At 40.5% G+C, this 19,423-nt stretch overlaps 1 protein-coding gene across 2 annotated transcripts; it reads right to left on the reverse strand.

The window, feature by feature from the left end:
* Nucleotides 1–441: 441 nt before the first annotated feature.
* Nucleotides 442–2,798, reverse strand: atp5mc3a (ATP synthase membrane subunit c locus 3a). Of its 2 annotated transcripts, none has more exons than XM_083996241.1 (5): nucleotides 2,740–2,798; nucleotides 2,431–2,531; nucleotides 1,526–1,600; nucleotides 890–1,080; nucleotides 442–763 (listed from the first exon to the last, which is right to left on the reverse strand). In XM_083996241.1, the coding sequence occupies exons 2-5, from the start codon at nucleotides 2,467–2,469 to the stop codon at nucleotides 649–651; spliced, it is 420 nt and encodes a 139-aa protein (XP_083852367.1). In that variant the 5' UTR covers nucleotides 2,470–2,531; nucleotides 2,740–2,798; the 3' UTR covers nucleotides 442–648. The 2 variants fall into 2 exon arrangements, with proteins under 2 accessions (XP_083852367.1, XP_083852368.1); XM_083996242.1 differs by having other exon boundaries at nucleotides 2,653–2,776.
* Nucleotides 2,799–19,423: the final 16,625 nt, after the last annotated feature.

Here is a 19,423-nt window from a genome sequence, read left to right on the forward strand (position 1 = left end):
AGGTTAGGATTTTTTGTGCTTGATACAGTAAATGCCTTGAACTGACATCTTAAATCGATCAACTCAACCAATTCAGGTTGAAACTAAGTTCAGTCCAATCAGCCTAAATGTCTAAGTGTCAGTTTTTGAAACTACCCAAGCAAGGACTTTCATTCATGACATTCAAAAAAGTCAAAACCCGTTATTTAACTTAACTGTCTAGATTTATTAAATGCCATTTACAAAAGCAAGCACTCACTTGCTGCCTAATTACATAACTATTTAACTTCAGCTGAACCAAGTACTCATTAAGGTGGACCCCAAAAAGCTTTGCATGTGATGCTGAGAAAAACAAGGCTGATGCATGGCAAGTCTAAGCTGCTTCAGAGAAGATGACATTCATGAAAGCAGACCACGTGTTGTGCTAACATGATATTCCAGGCATAAAAGTTACTGCCATCGTTAAATAGTCAAAAACATGTATTTTAATCACGTAATTTCTTACATTCGTACAATACATGTTTTGCTTATTTTGACAGTGTCTGAAAGACTTGAAAATGTACATTTCCATGACACCAACACGGAACAATTTTGGTAGCCACAATAAAATATGTAGTCACATCTGTAATGAAAGTGTCATATGACAGCAGATCTTTTCTCTTTTTTTTTTTACATAGCAAACAGGATAAGGAAAGCGACCATCAAACAGAACAGTCCCATAGCTTCAGACAGGGCAAATCCCAGGATGGCATATGAGAACAGCTGCTGCTTCAGAGATGGGTTCCTGTAAAGAAGAACAAACTGTCAGTGGATCCATAAAACAAACAAAAAACACCAGAAATCTATAAATCAAAGCCAATTTTAATCTTCTATGGATATTTTCGTATATTGTGGGAAAATTGAAACAAACCTAGCATAGCCGATGATGAGACTGCCAAAGACTGTCCCAATTCCAGCACCAGATCCAGCTACTCCGACTGTGGCAGCTCCAGCACCAATAAACTTGGCAGCGGTGTCAATGTCCCGGCTGACGGCGCTGGTCTGGATGCTCCTCAGTGAGAGCTGGGTGAGGGGGCTCTGTGGCATCACAGCAACATTGCTCTGGAGGAAGAGAAGTCAAAAACTGTAAACCTTCACCTCAGAAGAATAAATTAATGGAAGACATCTGTCCTAAAATCAGTCTTAGTGTAAAAAGAAAACTAAATTCCAGCTAACAAGAAATCTTTGATCCCTTTGTCTTGTATCAAAAAACTCAGCCATGGTCATGTTTAACATCCAGCATGCAAATTGTGTGACATTTTTCTTCATTTCAGATTGAGAACACTGTGCTATGAAAAACATTTCTACTTTAAACATTTGAGGCCTTTGGTTGTAGGTCAAACTAATTTCAAGTTGTCTTGTTAGGGTCTGAGTAATTTGGCATAATCACACTGACATCCTTGAGTAAAAGACCAAAATCAACTCATCAGATTAGTTATGAATATCCAACCAAGTACTTGAATGTTACAAGGACAGCTGCATCTGAGAGCCTGCATTTCCTTCTTACCTCTGACATGGTCTCAGGCCTGGACAGGACAGAGGCAGACAGGGGTCTGTAAAGAGCCCGGGAACCAGCGCGGACCTGCAGCAACAGCACCGACACAAAAACATTATGAGTTCAGTTGCACAAAACACATAAAATCAAAAAGGCACAATGCACATTGTTGCTTTGACTGTCAAGCGCACGAGCAGGTGGAAGGCACCTTGAGTGTCACTTTTAGTGTCATTGTCATTCAGTACAGAGAACACAGCACAGTGTTGGCTTTGTGAATATGATAAATATCGGCTATCAGAGTCACTTGTGGCGAGTATTATGACTATTATGAACCTGCAGTTATGTAAAAACCACCATAAATCCTGCAGAGTGAACTTACTCTCAATCATAACCTCTTGTATTTCCAACTAGTTAGCCAGCTGGAGCTGCTAGAAACATGAAATATGACCTTGGAGACCGACTTAACAGCTCCAGATACACACGTTTTAAAGCAGACAATATCCAAATGCACAGAATGAACATTTGTGCACCGGGTTGTGTTTGATTTTTCAGCTGGACTCTGACACTAAACGCAGCTAATACAGGCTCATAATGACCTTAGCTACACATACAGCCATGATTGAACATGTCCGCCAGCAGCTCCAGCAGTAACACACACATACACACACAGTTTGGTGAAGCCAACACACACACACATGCACACTGTCCACACAAGTCATAGTTATAAAGCCACCGGTGTTAAATGTCTGTGTGTCTCTCTGAGCTTTAGCTTTAGCCTCCTAGCCGGCCTAGTCTGCAGATACCCTTGCCAGCTAGCTGCAGTCAAGTTCATCCGGAGGCCCTGCCGGATTTAACGGGGACATTACCGACACACTCACACACAGCACCGGACAAGACACGGACGGACTCTAACTCACCAGTGCCGGCGTGGAGACGAACTTTGCACAGGCGTACATTTTCTAATTTGGGTTGTTCTTTAACCGGTTCTGGTTGAAATCTGGTTGAAGCCCGGGTCTCTCTGTGGAGGGAAAGGAGGAGCAGGAGAAGAGAAGTAAGGTCAAATAGATGAAAAAACAACCCACGGACGAAATAAACACACGCATATGCACATTCACGCCCGTTCTCCACGATATCCTCACTTTCGCGCTGCAACGGGGAGTAAGGAGAGAGGATGAAGAGGGATTTGTCACAGATTTCCTTCTCATTCAAAGTGCCATCACACTTACCGACTGCAGAGGTCGAACCACAGTGGGAGAGTGCGCATGCGCGGTGTGAAGTATGTAGGAGACCCGGATGATGACAGTGGAAGGTCATTTCATAGAAACTTTATTTACACATGAACACACACAGCAGCGATGTTCATTCACAAAGACAGGGCGTTGAGCCGTGGTTAAAAAAAATGTACAGCTATACTGATTTAAATCGACAGCTTGAGCTTGTAATGCTGACAAAAGGTATTTTATTTAATATTATTAACTTAATCAATGACAGAGAGATGTGAGCAAGAGAAAGATTCATTCATCATTAGACACGCAATTAATAAATAAATAAGAAACGAATGAATGCAATCACAGGTGTCATAAAAAAGTATCATAAACTGTAAAAGTACAAAAAAGAGTATGACTTTGCAGTTCATTCTATTTAAAAAGTGCAATGTACCTACAGGACGTTTTGCCAATGTTAGAGGGTCAATAAGGATACATAGTAGCCTATAGCTGCAGAAGTTTGTAGCCTACTGTACTTACTGTACAAGATTTGCATTTCAAAAGAAATGTGGGGTAATATGTAAAAACGGATTTAATCTTTACGTTATTCATTTTAAAAATTTGTCATTAGCGATAAAGCATATAGTAAGGTCAACAGGATTTAGCTTTTAAGTAATGATACAACATATTTGCACAGAATAGCCTACTTATATCATCAAATACAGAAATTAAAGTTGAAGCTTTTCTTCTTCTTTCTTTTTTGTAAGAAAATGGATCATGTATATTTACAGGACAGGTAAAAAAAAATACAGGACCAACCCTTAAAGAAGTCTGGAGGTATTTTCTTATTGTCAACCAATTGCATAAAAAGCCCCAAATCAACAGTGAATTCAACCACGCAACCTACTAAGTAGGCTACACCATGCAACCAAAGCTTGATAAAATGATTCATCTGAAGGTCTGTGGACCCAGTTTAAAATAGGCTTTATCAACAAAAACTTTGTTGTACTTTATTTTAAAGCAGATATCAGTGGAATGTTTTTGTTAATATAAGTCCTAAATAGTCCTATTTTCCGTCAGCAATCACTTACATGAAGTATTTCAGCCTAAACACGAGTCTCTCCGTCACTCTGCTCTGCTGTAACCCGAGGAGAAAATTTTCCTTGTGGGATACAAGTGTTATCCAATGAGGAGAGAGAACGGCATGAAGGGCTGTGTGTGCAGCCAAGGGATGCGCGTGAATGTGGTGACGTAGCACGAGGACCAATTGATGCCTGACAAGGGCGGGGGCTGCTAACTCATGGTGCGTTCAAAGAAACTCGTACTTTGTGTTTTTCCTTCCTGTGAAGTCATACCAGTTCGATCTGGTACGAGTTCACGGGTCGGAAGTTACGAGTGGCCGTTATAGGGAACTTTCACAGACAACAGGATGGTAAAAACACGAGCTACGGGTTACCTGGAACGCTACCAAGTCGTAGTTGTGACTTGAAGCTGTAACTTACGGTTTCAAAAGCCTGCCTTGAACGCAGCATTAGCCGAAACGGCCGTGAAGCTGATATCTGCTTTAAGTCCCACATTCCATAAACACCATCCTGCTGCCATACATACTCACTAGAGCTGAAAATAGTCTCTGCAAACTACAGTAGCTACACCATTTTCCCCAGTTGGACTTACATTTGCAGAAATAGATGGTCCCAGTAGTTTTAGGAAAGTGTTATTTTTGAATGACAATATACATTTGTGTCCGTTGGTGATAGCAAAAATATATAAAATCTCCATTCTCCATCTTTAAGAGCACGATCATTGTATCTGACATTGTGTTTTCATGGTGCATATTTCTAAATACAGACACACTGGATCTGGGACTTGTTGGGTCTGTAAAGGTCTGGGGCTCTGGGGCAGCTGCTCACTTTGCTGCTCACTTTGCCTGAGGTATGTGCTCCAGAAATCAGGCTTCATTTGTTCACCCCGTGCTGAGGGAACCACAGAGTCTGCAGATCCAGAAAGAGCAATCTGTAAACTCTGAGTCAGTTACTTTAGTTACTTGCACTGTGAACCTCACCTGTTTGCTGACAGCTTCTCTTAAATAAACTCAGACTCTCCGTCTGTCTCCTCCTGGTGGGTCTGAGGGAGCTGTCTGTCATGTCACTTCCTTTTCTCAGTCATACAGTTGATGTCAAATTATACAAGAGTGCGTATATTTACATTGGGAGAAGGAGATTGTTGTTGTTTCCCATGGTCTAACTTTCACTATCAGCACATATTTTATGACTAACCAGTCTTTCCATTTAATTAACACACAATACTGCAGTGATCACTCAAAATAATGATTTAGAATAGACAATGAGCCATACAATGGTGACATCTATAAATATAATAACCGATCTTGTTGTTACTGGTTGCACTGATGACATACATATGTGTGACTACTCCTTTCAGACTAAACTGAACTAAAAGTAATTTAAAACGTAGTTTTTTATTATCAGACTCTATCAGACTCTCTAAGGTCTAAAAGCATCTGCTGTTTGAATTTACAGCATGTTGAAATATTGTCATTAAATGCAGAAAGACTTTCACATGTATAATACATACTTTAAATTGTTGGTTTATTTTATTCCATCTTCTGTTGCCAGCAGCACTTTGTCTCCATCAGGTTACAGCTGAATAAATATTTTCAAAATTTCAATCCAACAAACAGTAGGATTACAGCTTTATCATCCACTGAGGAATCTGACTAAATAATGAATGTGTTAGTAATGCTCAATAAAGTTTAAGTTGTCCTCTCAGGTTTAAGCCCTTCCACTGATGCTGCTGCTGTGTTTTAAATAAAGGTCCATTGACACGCATCCATTTTTCTGGACTAAATTGGGAACAGAAACTCCATCCCCCGTTTTGCCCATCTCAGGTGTTGGGATCATGTTTGGAAAACATTATTAAAAAAGAAAAAAATGATTTCCATCTTCTTCTTTTTTTTATTTGATGAAATAGTGCATTAATAAAAACATGTAGCTTTAGGTTTGATTTATACCTTATACAAACATATGACTGCAAATATGAATGCAGGGACAGAGTGATGAGCACCATGTTATTGTGTGACTAAAAATAACCTCTAAGAGGTTATTTGATTTATTTAAAGCTGTGTTCACCATAACAAGTACATATAACCAAACATTTTCAACTAAGAATATGTTTATATTTAGGGGTTTGTTTTTCGTTTGGGATGTATGTCACATAGGCTACCTTTTCTACCTTTTAAGTATTGTGTGACACACCAACTTTTGGCCTTGGCTTAACTGTGGGAACAAGAGTCAGTTCCAAGGCTGGACATTTTTGACTGTTTCAATCCTGTGGGTCCCATCAAGCCAGGAAATGACCATTTAGATGAAATTAGCCTGGTTCTCACTGGATTCTTGAAGACCATACACTTCCCTTTCCTGGAGATTTCCTTACACAGACAGTGATGCAGTTTTCATTAGAATTTATTAACAGATGGATCAAAAATGTAGCTGGAAAAAGAAGACGTTCTTGTTTTCAGTGAATATCTGACATAACAGACCTTATTTTTGACTCATTATCTTAATCTACCGGCTGCAGGTTCAGACAAGGCAGAACTCAAATAGTATTTCAACATTATTTTTTTCTCTGAAAACAAAACGTGCCTGCTGCTGTCCACTTCTATCACCTGTTGTGGTGTGAATGTAACACTCTGCCCAGAGGGACCGACGGCTCGGGGCCCTGTCTGTGCATCTCATAGGCTGCTGGTGGAGCTGTAGGCTACCAGCACCGGGTGGATTTGTAATCGTGATGAATGACTCCACAGCAGCTGGTCTGTGATGGAAAGGTAATGAGCACAGAGAGTCTGCCTTTGCTGAATGTTGGCTTCAAGGGAGGAATGTCCCGATGGCTCCTCAGGTATGATCTTTTCAGTTTTACAGCGAATATGAAGCCACAGATTCCTGACCTCGTGAGCACTGACTAGAAACAGTCAGTAGATCATATGAGCTCTGTTCGGTTGTACTCTACTCTGATCTTTAGAGACTAGTTAATTCTGTTTCACAACAGATGATATTGACATAAAACAGTGCAGACTATTCTGTTCTGGTCCAATTTATTCTGGTTTATTTACCATTATTTCCTCTTCTTTTAATTTCTATTTTTTTACTTTTCATTTTTACAATTATATTCAGTTCCTTTCTGTTGTAATATATGTTTATTTTGAGTTTATCCACTTGTTCAGAATTGCTGTTAGTTCTGTTTCAAAAGGCTATTTTGAATGACTGCATTTATCATCATGTCCAAATGATAATGAATGTTTTGAACAAACCACATTTCATAAAATAAACATACTCTAATGTGGTAAAGCTGTTTGTTGTGTGCGGTTATTCTCACTGTCAGCGTTAATGCACTATTACATGCAGAGTGCAGCCTGAGACTGAGGAGCGGGATCATGACAAACCAACAACAAGGTCATTTTTACAAAGGTCCAGCAGAGGGTGCAATAGGGTCTAGTGTGATCATAGCCTTTGTTTGGGGAGGGGGGGGGGGGGGGGGGGTCATGGTGGCGGCACAAAAGGGAAGAGAAACAGATTTTGCTTTTCAACACTGCTCTACAATCAATGATGGATTAATCCAACAGAATATTTTTTATGTGCTTTGTATGCACCTAAATGATCCAACTACCCAGGCCTTACTAAAATATCACACAGATAAAAGCATTTAGTCCCATATCAGACACTCTACCAGGTTTGGTTTTAATTTCTTCATCACCCTCAGTAATGACGACAGAGCAGAGAGAGAGAGAGAGAGCTTTCAGGAAAAAAATACAACATGACACATCTTTCACTTCACACTGCTCATATTGTATTTCTGTTAATGCAAATGTAAAATGTAAGAATGTATCATAGGGGGCCGAGTGTAATGGAGTCACTTATAGGTCGGAGCAAACCCTATGATAAAACATGAAGATTTACAATATATTAATTGCAAGACAGCACATATCAAAGTGGCCGTTAACTACCTGAGGTCAATGTCATACTGTCTAATTAACCGGGCAGCGGCTGTGTGGTCCTACATGGCTGTGGAAGGTGGAGAGAGCAGCCGATCTCACGCACCCACCCACCCCACACCCACACACACACACACACACACACACACCCCACCCCTTCCCGACACCCTTTACCCACCTTTTACTTCCTCCCATTCAGCGGCACGCACGCACTCGCTGTCTGACTTCTTGCATAGAACACTCTGAGACATTCCATTTGCATGCCCGCCCCATCAAGCTGGATGCACTCAGACTGGTAATAAAAGGCATTGACCCCCTTAACCTTTATGAATTACAATTTGTGCCTGCAGCACGTCCTGTCAGAGGCCTCAGAAAAGCAGGCACCTCAGCCGGGGTGTGTGCGTGTTGTTTTGCAGTTGTTAAGGAGAGGGGAAAAGGTTTTTACAGCTCCTCGTCGGAGCTCCTGACAAGCAGGGAGGAGGCGGTCTGACAGCAGAAGCAGGGTAGGGAGGGACTGCAGCGCTGCTGATGGCTCCATGCTAATCTCCATCTCTGGATGCCGCCGCCGCACAGAACTATGGAGGCTCCTTTGTCAAGACCAAGGATACATAGCCTGCGCAGCTGCAGTTCGCCCGCATGTTCTACCTCTGATTTCTTACCCTCTGCTACATTAACTGAAGTTATGAAGGCAGTTTATTCCTTTAGAAGTAACTGACCAGACCCAAGAACAGATTAAACCAGACTGCCTCTTAAGGAAACATCTGGCTTGGATTTAATCGCAAGCAAAAGGTATTCGAACCTTCCTGAATATGTTTGAGGATAAAAAGCAGAGAAGAGTCTAAGGGGTTATGGTTAGATGGCAAGATGAGATCAGAGTGCTGCTGACTGATATAAGCCACAGGAAATACACTGAACATCTATCTGCTCTCACGACTCCAGGTTCATCTGAGATCAAACCACAGGACAAACTACATGCACACTGTCCCAAGAAAACCATGTATCTATCTATCTATCTATCTATCTATCTATCTATCTATCTATCTATCTATCTATCTATCTATCTATCTATCTATCTAACCATCTATCTATCTATCTATCTATCTATAGTGATGAAAAGGAAGTCATCACAGTTCTTGAGAAATCATTATAAAAACAAAACACACTATAATGAAGCTGTCTGAAAACGACTGCTTTCATCAGCTTGACACCAGTTGTCCCCAGTTCAGAGAAGTAAAACGACTGGTTTGAACTTGGTACAGTCCGATTTCTGTGTCTCCAGAGATCTGTGACATTTTGTTTCATGGATGGTTAACACAAGAAAGACTTGTCTGTTGAACTGGTGGTAGTTCACACAGACACACGAGGAGTCAAAGGTCTGACCCCAAACAATAAAAAGAAATACTAAAACAGAATCAGAGGGTACGTACCAGTACGCTCTGTAGGGTTTGGTGCATGGAAGCATGAACAGGTACACTGCTGTTTAATGCAAGAGTGAGTCTGATCAGAGAGGGCCCAAAATCTAAGAAACCTGTCCGTGCAATTTGCATCACTTTCTTAAATGGCATAAAGACGACATCCCTGAAAGAGTTTTAGTCTTTACAGTTTGAGAGGAACTTGTTTTCCTTTTTGCTGCTGTATGATAAGTTGTGTTACATATTCTGCTTCTACATTATTGGACAAATTCAAGATTTTCAGACACAGAGGCAGGTTGAAACAAGCCAGTTGAGCAGCGTGTAGCAGGAAGAGTAGATTCAGTTGAGGTAATAATTAAATGATCACAAGGAAGCTTTTCTAAATAACCAGCGGTGCTGTAAAGATATACTGTAGCACGATGCTGCCACCTCTCCTGGGTGGGACAGTTTATAATTACAGCAGTGATGATCATACACCGTGATGGTGCTTGTAGTTTTATTCCCAGAGCGAACTGGAGGAGAACAGGTGGAAAATCGGGTGGAAACTGAATCCAGGTCACATGTTTTCAAAGACCCTCCTGAAAAACCACAGCTTGGCAAAGTCTCGGCTTTGACGAACAAGATTCTTTAACCTGTGTAGGTCACGCAGAGAAGCTGATAACTGTTTTCACTGAGAGTGCAGACAGCCTTCAAGCAGCTGGTCCAATAATCCACAGTAGGAGCACACGGGCAAAATCTCTGATACCACTGGAAATCATCCCACAGAAACGCACTCTTCATCTCTGAAAGATTTAAAGGACATTAGCATTTGCAAAATTGATTTTTCAACGAATCCATAATAACACTGATCTTTGTGCAGCTGGTGAGCAGAGCAGTTGGAAAGTGGTGTAAGAAATGCTGAGGCTGGCAGTATCAGTCTTTATCCTGACTGAAGTCTGTAACACCTCTATATCCACCAGATGCCCCATGCTTACGAGTGTTCAACTGAACAGAGAGATTTTATTAAATAATTCCTTAACAGAAATACCATAATGCCGATATAGGCTGGATTTTCAATAAAGTTTAAAACTGACATTGGGTTCTCACAGACACGGGCGTGAACTGAGCTTTATTCCTTCCTCTGTTTAACATCAGGAAATTCAGGCAGTGACTGTGTGAACAGGAGCGTGGCTGACAGGGGCAGCCGTGCGATGATTGGTTTACGGATCTGTGCTTTCTCTAGTGACTTCAAGGTCACTAAGATTTACAATCAAATGGCTTATGACACTTTAGTAAAAGCCACCCACAGCTGACGACAGGAAAAAGAAAAGGAGTCGGCCACTTTAGGGGGATCTGCTTGACCTCACGCTGTGCTCCATTACTGAGATGTGCTGTTGTCTGCTTTTATTACAACACCAAACAAAGATATGCACGTTAGTTTTAGCAGACAGAAGGTTCTTAAGGACGGCATATGGAGAATGGGTTTGATAGACAGACAGTATACTGTATGGTGCACACAGTATAGTAGATTAGAAGAATGGTGCGTTTCAAGCTCCAGTCAAACTGCAGTTACAGTCTACTACACAAAAGAGCAATTAAATATGATTTAAAGGCCAATCTGTAATGGCAGTGTGCTGCCCCCTATTGAAATATTATTGCCCTGCTACTTACTGTTTTAGATGGTGATTTAGTGTGGTGTTCTGTCTTGTTTAGTTTATTTCAGTCGTCGCGCTGAAATTTAATGAGTGAGTTTTGATTTAAAGACTATTTAAGTGCTGAATAGGTGTACGCCTAAATATGGAGACTGTCAAAGCTTTGTTCTTCAGTTAAAACAAATGTATATCTTAAAATAATGATGGGGACATAATCCTCACCCTCTGAACTTGTTTACCATCAACATGTCACCTTTGAAATAATGTGAATATCCCCAAAAAGCACCATATAAGCAAATAATGAGTGCAGGTTAGCAAAATTACATTACCACCACTGGATATGGGACTTGTTACACATAAGCTGATATTCAAGGCATGTTTACTTAGCACTCGTATGGAACGCTGTTGATTTTTATGGGACGCATATGGCTGCATTTTATTGTGCTCAATTAAATCGCTTTAAACTAGGATTAACTTTTTGGAGCGGCAATCAATTATATCACTTTTTCTTACTTAGAGCTGTTTGTTGTGCGGCTGCTGCAAACGTCTCCTAAGCGCTGCTCGCAGAGCGGGGTGTCATATATGAGGCTGTCACAACCATGTTTAGTGAAAGAGCCCTTCCTGTTTTTAATGGCCTGACCTACATCCCAGTTCAGAGAGGCAGTCTGGTGGAGGTCCTGGAGCTGCACAATGTCACTCACAGATGCCCAACTCAGCAAGATCCGGAATGCTCAATTAGTTGCTTTTATAGGCCCCATTAATATGCATTAACTCTCTTTCCAATGTACGGGCACAGACAGACAGTCGCTGCTGCCGACACATCAGCCAGGTAACACTCTTTTTTAACCCTTTGTAGAAAGTAAATAATGTTGGCATCAGAAACATTTACTGTAGAAATAAAATAAAAAACAGAACGGAAATACAATCACATTTAAAAACATGTAGTGGTAGAATGTAATCAAGAACTGCCCCACTTGGTGGTTGAAGACTTAAACCATCAAAACACTTTCCTTTCTTTTATTTTGACATGTCATAGATTAAAAGGTCAAGAAAATATTCAGCCGATTAATCATCAGTGGAAATGATTGTTAGCTGCAGCCACAGTAGCTAGCTATAGTGATAACTAGTTGTATTGCAAATAAAGGTTTTGTTTAAACAAAATATGACGATCATGCAATATATGATGAATAGTCACAGATTAAAACCACCTAACAGCCTGTAAATAAAACTAGCAACACCTTAACCAGCTGCAATAGAAAAATGCTTTTTATACATAGTGCTAGTTGCTTTCTGCTGATTACTTTTTGATACCCTTAACCCCAGAAAAAACTAAATCGAGCAGTTACTGTAGACTAGCTACCAGGCCAAAATTAAACTTAGGCTAGTCTAGCAAAAGTCCTTGCAGTCTTCTTTACCAAACTGAAGTTATGTCAAACTAAAGACTTTAAACTTAAATAAGTTAAATTATTGATTATTATTCTCATTATGATCTGACAACTGAATGAGAACAAGGATCCAAAGGCATAGCACTGTATGACAACATAACATTTATATTAGCTTTTCTTTTTAATAATTAGTTAAAGGAGACTGTATACCATTGGAATGATATGTATCTTAAAATACAAAGGAGTATTTATACATATAAATCTCGTGAGAGAATAATAGAGACACATCACACACACAGTACAACACAACAGTTATAGGAAGCCAGATCATTTACATAGAGTAATTCCCTCAGTCTCAGCTTGTCTTGAACCAAGACAACAGATAGTTCACCACAGAAACCTACACAATCTGGTACCACTCCTCCCACACAATAAACCGATCTGGCATACAGCAAGCTGAATCAATCATGGCACTTTATTATCCTGTCACTAGTCTGCTTCCTGCAAGTGTGTTTACCCTGTCCATGGCCCTGCGATTGTGGCTGTTCAGTGTACATTACGACAGACATAAGTGAGATTGTGGGCGGCCGAAAGTGCAGGGCTCAACCTGTTGTCGTTAATCTGTCATATTGTCGAGAGTCACAGCAGCAGTGACCCATAGGAGGCTCCACCTTGGAGGCACGGCTGATGGTGCTTTGTTGTTCATGGCAGAGGGCCTCACCTATTTTAAGTTTATTGGTTTGCCACCAACGGAGAACCCAAAGAAAGTGTGATCTATTGCCCAACCTCTGACTTCAATTTCTCTGCTCTGTTCCTAATCCATGTTAGCTACTCCATGATTAGGAGTGACTCTCTTAAAACTCATCACCTCCACGCTGCATTTTAGTATTCGTGATTTGAGTGATTAAGCATCAGACTAGACTTCTTATTTAAAAGTGTTATGATGAAAAATAAGATGAAAAACTCAAAAGGAGCCAACAGTCATGCACAGCATAATGAAAGCTTAATACTACTCTTTGTAATATACCAAATTATACAAGGAATCAATCTGAATTAATTGGTAACCCTTCAGATAGCAGCAGGCTCTCTTTAAATTAGATTGCTGATGGTTGTTGCTGGAAATTCGCCTTCACTTTGTATAAATTAAAGCTCTGGAAAAGCATTTACAAAATAACAAGATATAAATGAATGCAATCGTACTGTTGGAAAAGGTGCTTTTCACAATCACACAACATATTAGGAATAATAGCTAAATCTTGCCTCAGCGGCCTGTTATTAATTACCTGGCAAATAGGACCTGTCTGTTTTGAAACTGAGTTATAGTGGTGGCGAGAGATCACCAAAGAAAATTAAACAGCAATCAAAGTACATTTCTATCATCATAATTCTGATTGTCAGGATCACCTTTCCCAGGATGGCTCATAGCAGCACAACAAATCCTAGTTTTTATTAAGTGGCTCAATTTGCTGCTCTTCATATTTCATATTTATGTTGTATTCCAACTGCGTCATACATGTATTTCACATTGCTGTTATTTCTGCCATGCACCATGATTTATTAGACATGGAAATATGAGAATTCTGCCAACAAGCCGAATTTAATTGATAGTTAGAGAAGACGTAGCATGGTAGTATCCGTATCATCCTCCGTGCAGAGCAGCGCGATACATTTACACCATACAGTACCACCGTAGAAAGTGTAGCAATAACACAGAGCCCCTGGAAGGGTTTCATCACATCATGCATGTTCTTTTGTCCAGCCTTAATTTTGCACTGCAAAAAAAAGAAAAAAAAATCACAAAGCGATCGCTTAAATCTTCAAGAGGACGTAAGTATCTGGCTCTGTGTCTTAAGAACGTGGCTTCTTTTATAGCGCCGGGTTATATCAGCCTGGAGACCCATAAGTTATGAAATGTCAGGATCCTATGCATTCTAATTGAGTGTGGAACAGTTAATGGCTGTGGAAATTCAGCCGCTTGACGTCTTATTCCCCTGAGTGCCATTTCACAGCCAAGCCCATGAGCCTCAATTAAATGACAAAATGGGCCCATTCTTGAAAATAACAACAATAAAAATACAAGCCTATATGGCAATAATATCAGGTCTCACCTTGAATCAACAATGGTCACAGCTTGCAAATGGCTAAACAGAGAGTGTGATAGGAGCAGCGACAGTGCAGCCAATGTGACATGCTCCTTAGCAGCTTGAGATATGAATGTACTCTACTGTGCCAGTCCTGCAACTACCTATTAGTTTCATTGTCAATTACCCTGGTGATTATTTTCTCAATAAATCAGTTAATAATTTGGTTCATAAAATGAAAAATCTATAATGTTTCTAAAAGCCCAAATTTCCATCGCCAAATCGGTATCAGTATCACAGAAGACAAAGAAAACATGCAGATATTCATGATTGAAAACCTGATAATTCTTGGCTTAAGGTAACACTTGGAAATAAAGTACACACAATTAGAGTAGTTACTGAGGAACTAATGAAGAACTAATAAGGAATAAGTGAGTAGTTACTGAGGAACTAAGGTGGACAAAATTAGAGTAGTTACTCATTTTGATGTCTCACTTTACTTTAGGGTACACAAAAAGGGTAACTAGATTAAGTAATAGTTAGTTCCTCCTCGGTAATCTGATTAGGAGTTACTGAAGAACTGACCATTAACTAATAGATAGTTCATCATTAGTTCCTCAGTGACTACTCTAATTTTATGTACAGTACCTTAGTTCCTCAGTAACTACTCATTTGTTCCTCATTAGTTCCTTTTCAGTTCCACATTAGTTCCTCAGTAACTACTCTAAGTGTTACCTTGGCTTAATGCTCAGTTGCCCATTAATCTTCTGTCATGCAACTAATCATTTCAGCCTTATTATGTAGTACATTCTGTGTATTTAAAACAATATCATAAAAAAATGTTTTTTAAAAACTGAGAAAGGCATGTAATAAGTTGCACTTCAAGGTGACATGCAGCAGGTAAAACTCGGCCTGTCCACTGTACCCACAGGACTAGCAGAAGTTGTTTCCAGACTCAGGCCTACTTTTTCAACCAAACTAGATCATGTCCCAAAAATATATCACCCCCAAAACTTAAAGTTACCTATGTGTTACTGAACAAAACTTTTCAAATCCAGAATCAATACTGCCTAAACCTAAGCCCATTTTCAGCAGATGTCTGCAATCTATAAATACACATGGAGCATGTCCTATTAAATCCTGTGATATGGTGAGGGGCTAAATATTGACCCAATCCTGATTGGAGTAGATTTTTTTCACACCCTTGCTTATTGTTTTTATGACTCTTTGACTTTAACCCCTTTACTGCTCCACTGATTTCATGCAACAAACAATAGCTTTTCAATAATTCAATTTATAGCTCGCCATGAATGGAATTCAAAGGACAATGCTGTTGCAAATGAACACAGACACCGCTTTTGGCTCCGGCATCACCCCGGTTGCCAGAGGAAAGAGAGAATATTTATTTTACGGTTGCCTCACATTCCCATTAAAACGAGGAAGCTACATTTCCAAGCGCGTGGTGTAAATGTAATATACAGAGTTAAAAGAGACAGATGGTAGAGTGAAAGTCTCATGTGGCAACACTGTGCGATGGTACCACTGCAGCCAGTGCCAAAGAAGAAATCCTCCCAACACCATCCCGAGGCCAGATTAGATCTATTAATACACGTTCATGTGCATCTACCACGTGTCCGTTCACATCCACGTCCGTGTGAACCCGTCGGATCCTGATCCACGCGCGGCCACATCTCGTTCATCATTTATTGTTAACGACAAAACACTGTGAAGTTGCATGTGGGGAAGGATCTAAGCCACAAGCAGAGAATTACCATCCCATTTATTTATCCGGGCCTTTCTGTCAATCACAGCAATAATCAGAAGTAACTCATTCAAATTTTGAGAAAATGAAGGATGCATTTCCTCCAATTTTCAATTTGGAAGTGGCAACTATGGCCATGATGAATGTCTGAATAGTCCATCTTCTTCCCCTCATTTCTCCTAACCTTTCCTGACAGCTTAGATATTGCCTACCTGGTAATTTGCTCTACAATAATTGTTACTGTGAGATTTCCCCCAGCTTTTAACAAGGATTCTTAACACCCTCTGTAGGTGACAAAATGCAATTACAAACACAAGTGCCCCATCGTGACTGGTCATCAGCAGCTGCCACCTCCATTCCCCAGCTCCAACCGGCTCCATTAATGAAAACAAAACAAAAAAAATCAAAAGACTTGCAGACAGATTCGGCAAACATTTGCTGCAAATAAAACTTTAATTAAAAGATATGAAGCTGTTTTATTGATTAACAACATCGGTGATTAAAGTGAACGGCTGACATTTTTTTCCCGGCTCGCTGTTTTGTTCCCTCTCAGAGATCATTTATTGTTGCGCGGCCCCGTTTATTGATAAGTGTGTTTGATGAATGCAGATGCGGCTGTTTGGAGAGCGGGCTTGCTGATGGAGCGATCATATTGTGCGAAACACCAGGCCCAGGCAAGAACAGCTGTTGCAGCTCCGTCCACTGGGACGCCATGTTTCACCACCACCCTGAGCGCACATGCAGGCGCGCTGCTGTAAAGCTGCAACCAACATTTTCACAGCGTCCTAACAACTCTATGAATTTTATGACACCTCACCAGAGCTCTCTCATCTCTGTCCAGCACTAAAACCTTAATTATTGAACTAATTGCTGTGGCTATATTCATCTCTCTGGTAATCCTTTGGTGATTACATTTTGTGTTCAATACCAGACTTATCCTTTAATTAAAGGGATTATTAACCTTTAAAATCGAGCCATGTGGGATTAAACCCTTGAATGTTAGTGTCAAATGCATTTTTATCCAAAACAAGCTGAGAATGAGATGCATTTCCACCACAATCAGGAGACTCTATGGCTGGTCAGGTGGCTCATAAGGCTGCATTATATGTTAGCTTTTACAAGGAGCTGTCTTACAACAGCAATAAGCCATTATCCATATCTCCTTCCAATTAAAGTCTGCAGAATGCTGACGACTTGTACATGCTGGGATAACAATCAGTGCAAATAGATGGATAATGATGCAGCTCTGACCAGAGAGAGTCTAAATATGGTGAAAACAAGGTGAAGGGGTGAATGAGTCAATGGTAAAAAAAAAAATTAATTATGATACAGAGAGTGAGATGTTCGCCATGGCGAGACTTCAAGGCCTTTCACCTCTGCTGCAGGTGAGTTCAGAGTTCAAAGTCAGCCTAAGTGGAGTGTGATTGAAAATCGTTGAAGATCATGAAAAACAAGAGAGCGTTTTTCGGACAACGAAGGGGGAGGAGAATTTGTGTGGCCCGGGTTTGACGACACCTCATTGATCTACATAAGTGTGAGAAATGGTAAAAAGAAACACATGCTATGATTAGTGCATGAATACATGAATATGAAATCGATCCCATCAGGCTCTGCTGTTGTCACCTGATGCGACGTCATTTTGTCTAATCAATACCTTGCGCTCATCAACAGTGCAGCAGAACAGTTTGGCACCAATGGGCCAAACATGAACCATGAGCGAGACGCCATGATGCTGAACCTCGTCTCAGCTGAGTCAAGCAGTTAGAATCAAGAGCTGTTTGCCCATGCCAAAGCCACGCTGCATTATCCAGAGCAAGTCTTCATTTGAATGTCCTAATTAGTTAATTAGTTGGTGGTTAAGGATGATATGAGCATCTCATCAATCTCCCTATCTCTAAAAATAAACATCCTGGGACGGCGGTGGTGAGTCATTAGAATACTGATGACTGTGGGAAGTGTCTGTGAGGATGAGAGGTCTGCCTGCGACACTCCATATTTCCACAAACCAGCCGGCACCATAAAGAAGACTAAAGAGCAATTGCTGTGAGCATTGTATGGATGACAAGCCAAGCATGACGTAATGAGTTTACAGAAACTCTGAGGAGCTCAATTAATGTTTTTTCATGCGTAGCTTTTGGGATCCATTTACTTGTTTATCATTGATGGGGGGAAAATGAGAATTAGACATGAGAAGGAAAGTTGTTTTCATAACCCACAAATCATCCAAACAAGCTCATGTAAAGGAAGTTTAGCACAATGATTTCTTTTTAATTTCAATGTGGGAGGGGGTTTGTTGGAGTGACTCCTCTCACACCCCACCAGCCTTACATTAAACGATGATTTCGGGCAAAGTCGCAGCAGGGAGGACCGCGTTTGTTCTTCGTTTCTGCAGTGGAATATATGAAGAAAAAGAGGAGGAAAAGAGGAGGAAAGAATAGGTTAAAAATAGTTAGCATATGGCAGCATATGATTGAGTTTCCTGGGCTCTGAAAATTCACTCTAATTATTCAACGGTACCCCTCTGTCATCCTTCCCTATATGCATTCCTTTGCATGGAAGTGCAAGTGACTCCAACTAATATACATAATTCTGCTGCTTAATTGGCACGGATCGGGTGAAAGTGGGCTAGGAAAACTCCTTAGAGACTAATAGGGGCACATATCATTGGCTCCATCAGAACAGTAGTCCCATAGGTGATAGAAGTCAGCAAATATTTCATGAGCTGTACTATCAAAGTACCTCACCTCTGGAGTCCTGTGCACTATCCCGCGAACAACACTTCTGAAACTGTTCTGCTGTCAGGTGTATTTATAGCAGGCGGGCCCATGACTGATGCTAATGCCACGGAAATTATGCAGTGCACTATCGCTGTCATAACAATATGTTAGACTTAAACAGGAAGGTTAACTAAACTAGTCATTTAAGTTATAAGTGGGCCACTGGCGTACGTCTGCGATCACAGATATGGATTACGCTTTGTAGTGCAGTAACTCGGCTCGGTTTTCACAGACACACGGTCCTAGATTTAGCCTGGTGTTGATTTAAATAATTTAATGTGAGGTAGAGGGATATGCTCCGTAGGGGACAGAGCTTAATCACCACTGAGGGCGAGTTAAAGGTTACTCTTGTGCTGAAGCTGGACAAAATAATTGAAACTGTCCATATACGATAAAAGAGCAAAGGAACTGATCTCAGAAATCATGATATAAAGTGTTGAATGTCAGGTCAGTGACAGAAACATTTTGAAGTATAAACTGCTGCACAGTGTTACCCTGCTTTTTTTTTTAACACACCCAAGTTTTGCAGACATTTTGCATGTGTCATCAACACTGACAATACTCTGTAGGGTTTCATAGGGGAGTAAGAGGATATTTTGCGGGATTGTGTGTACCCAAGGGTGTCAGCGGTGTTAGCTCAAGATGCTCCATG

The sequence above is a fragment of the Trachurus trachurus genome (genome assembly GCF_905171665.1).
Source record: "Trachurus trachurus genome assembly, chromosome: 21".
Classification (NCBI taxonomy): Eukaryota; Metazoa; Chordata; class Actinopteri; order Carangiformes; family Carangidae; genus Trachurus; species Trachurus trachurus.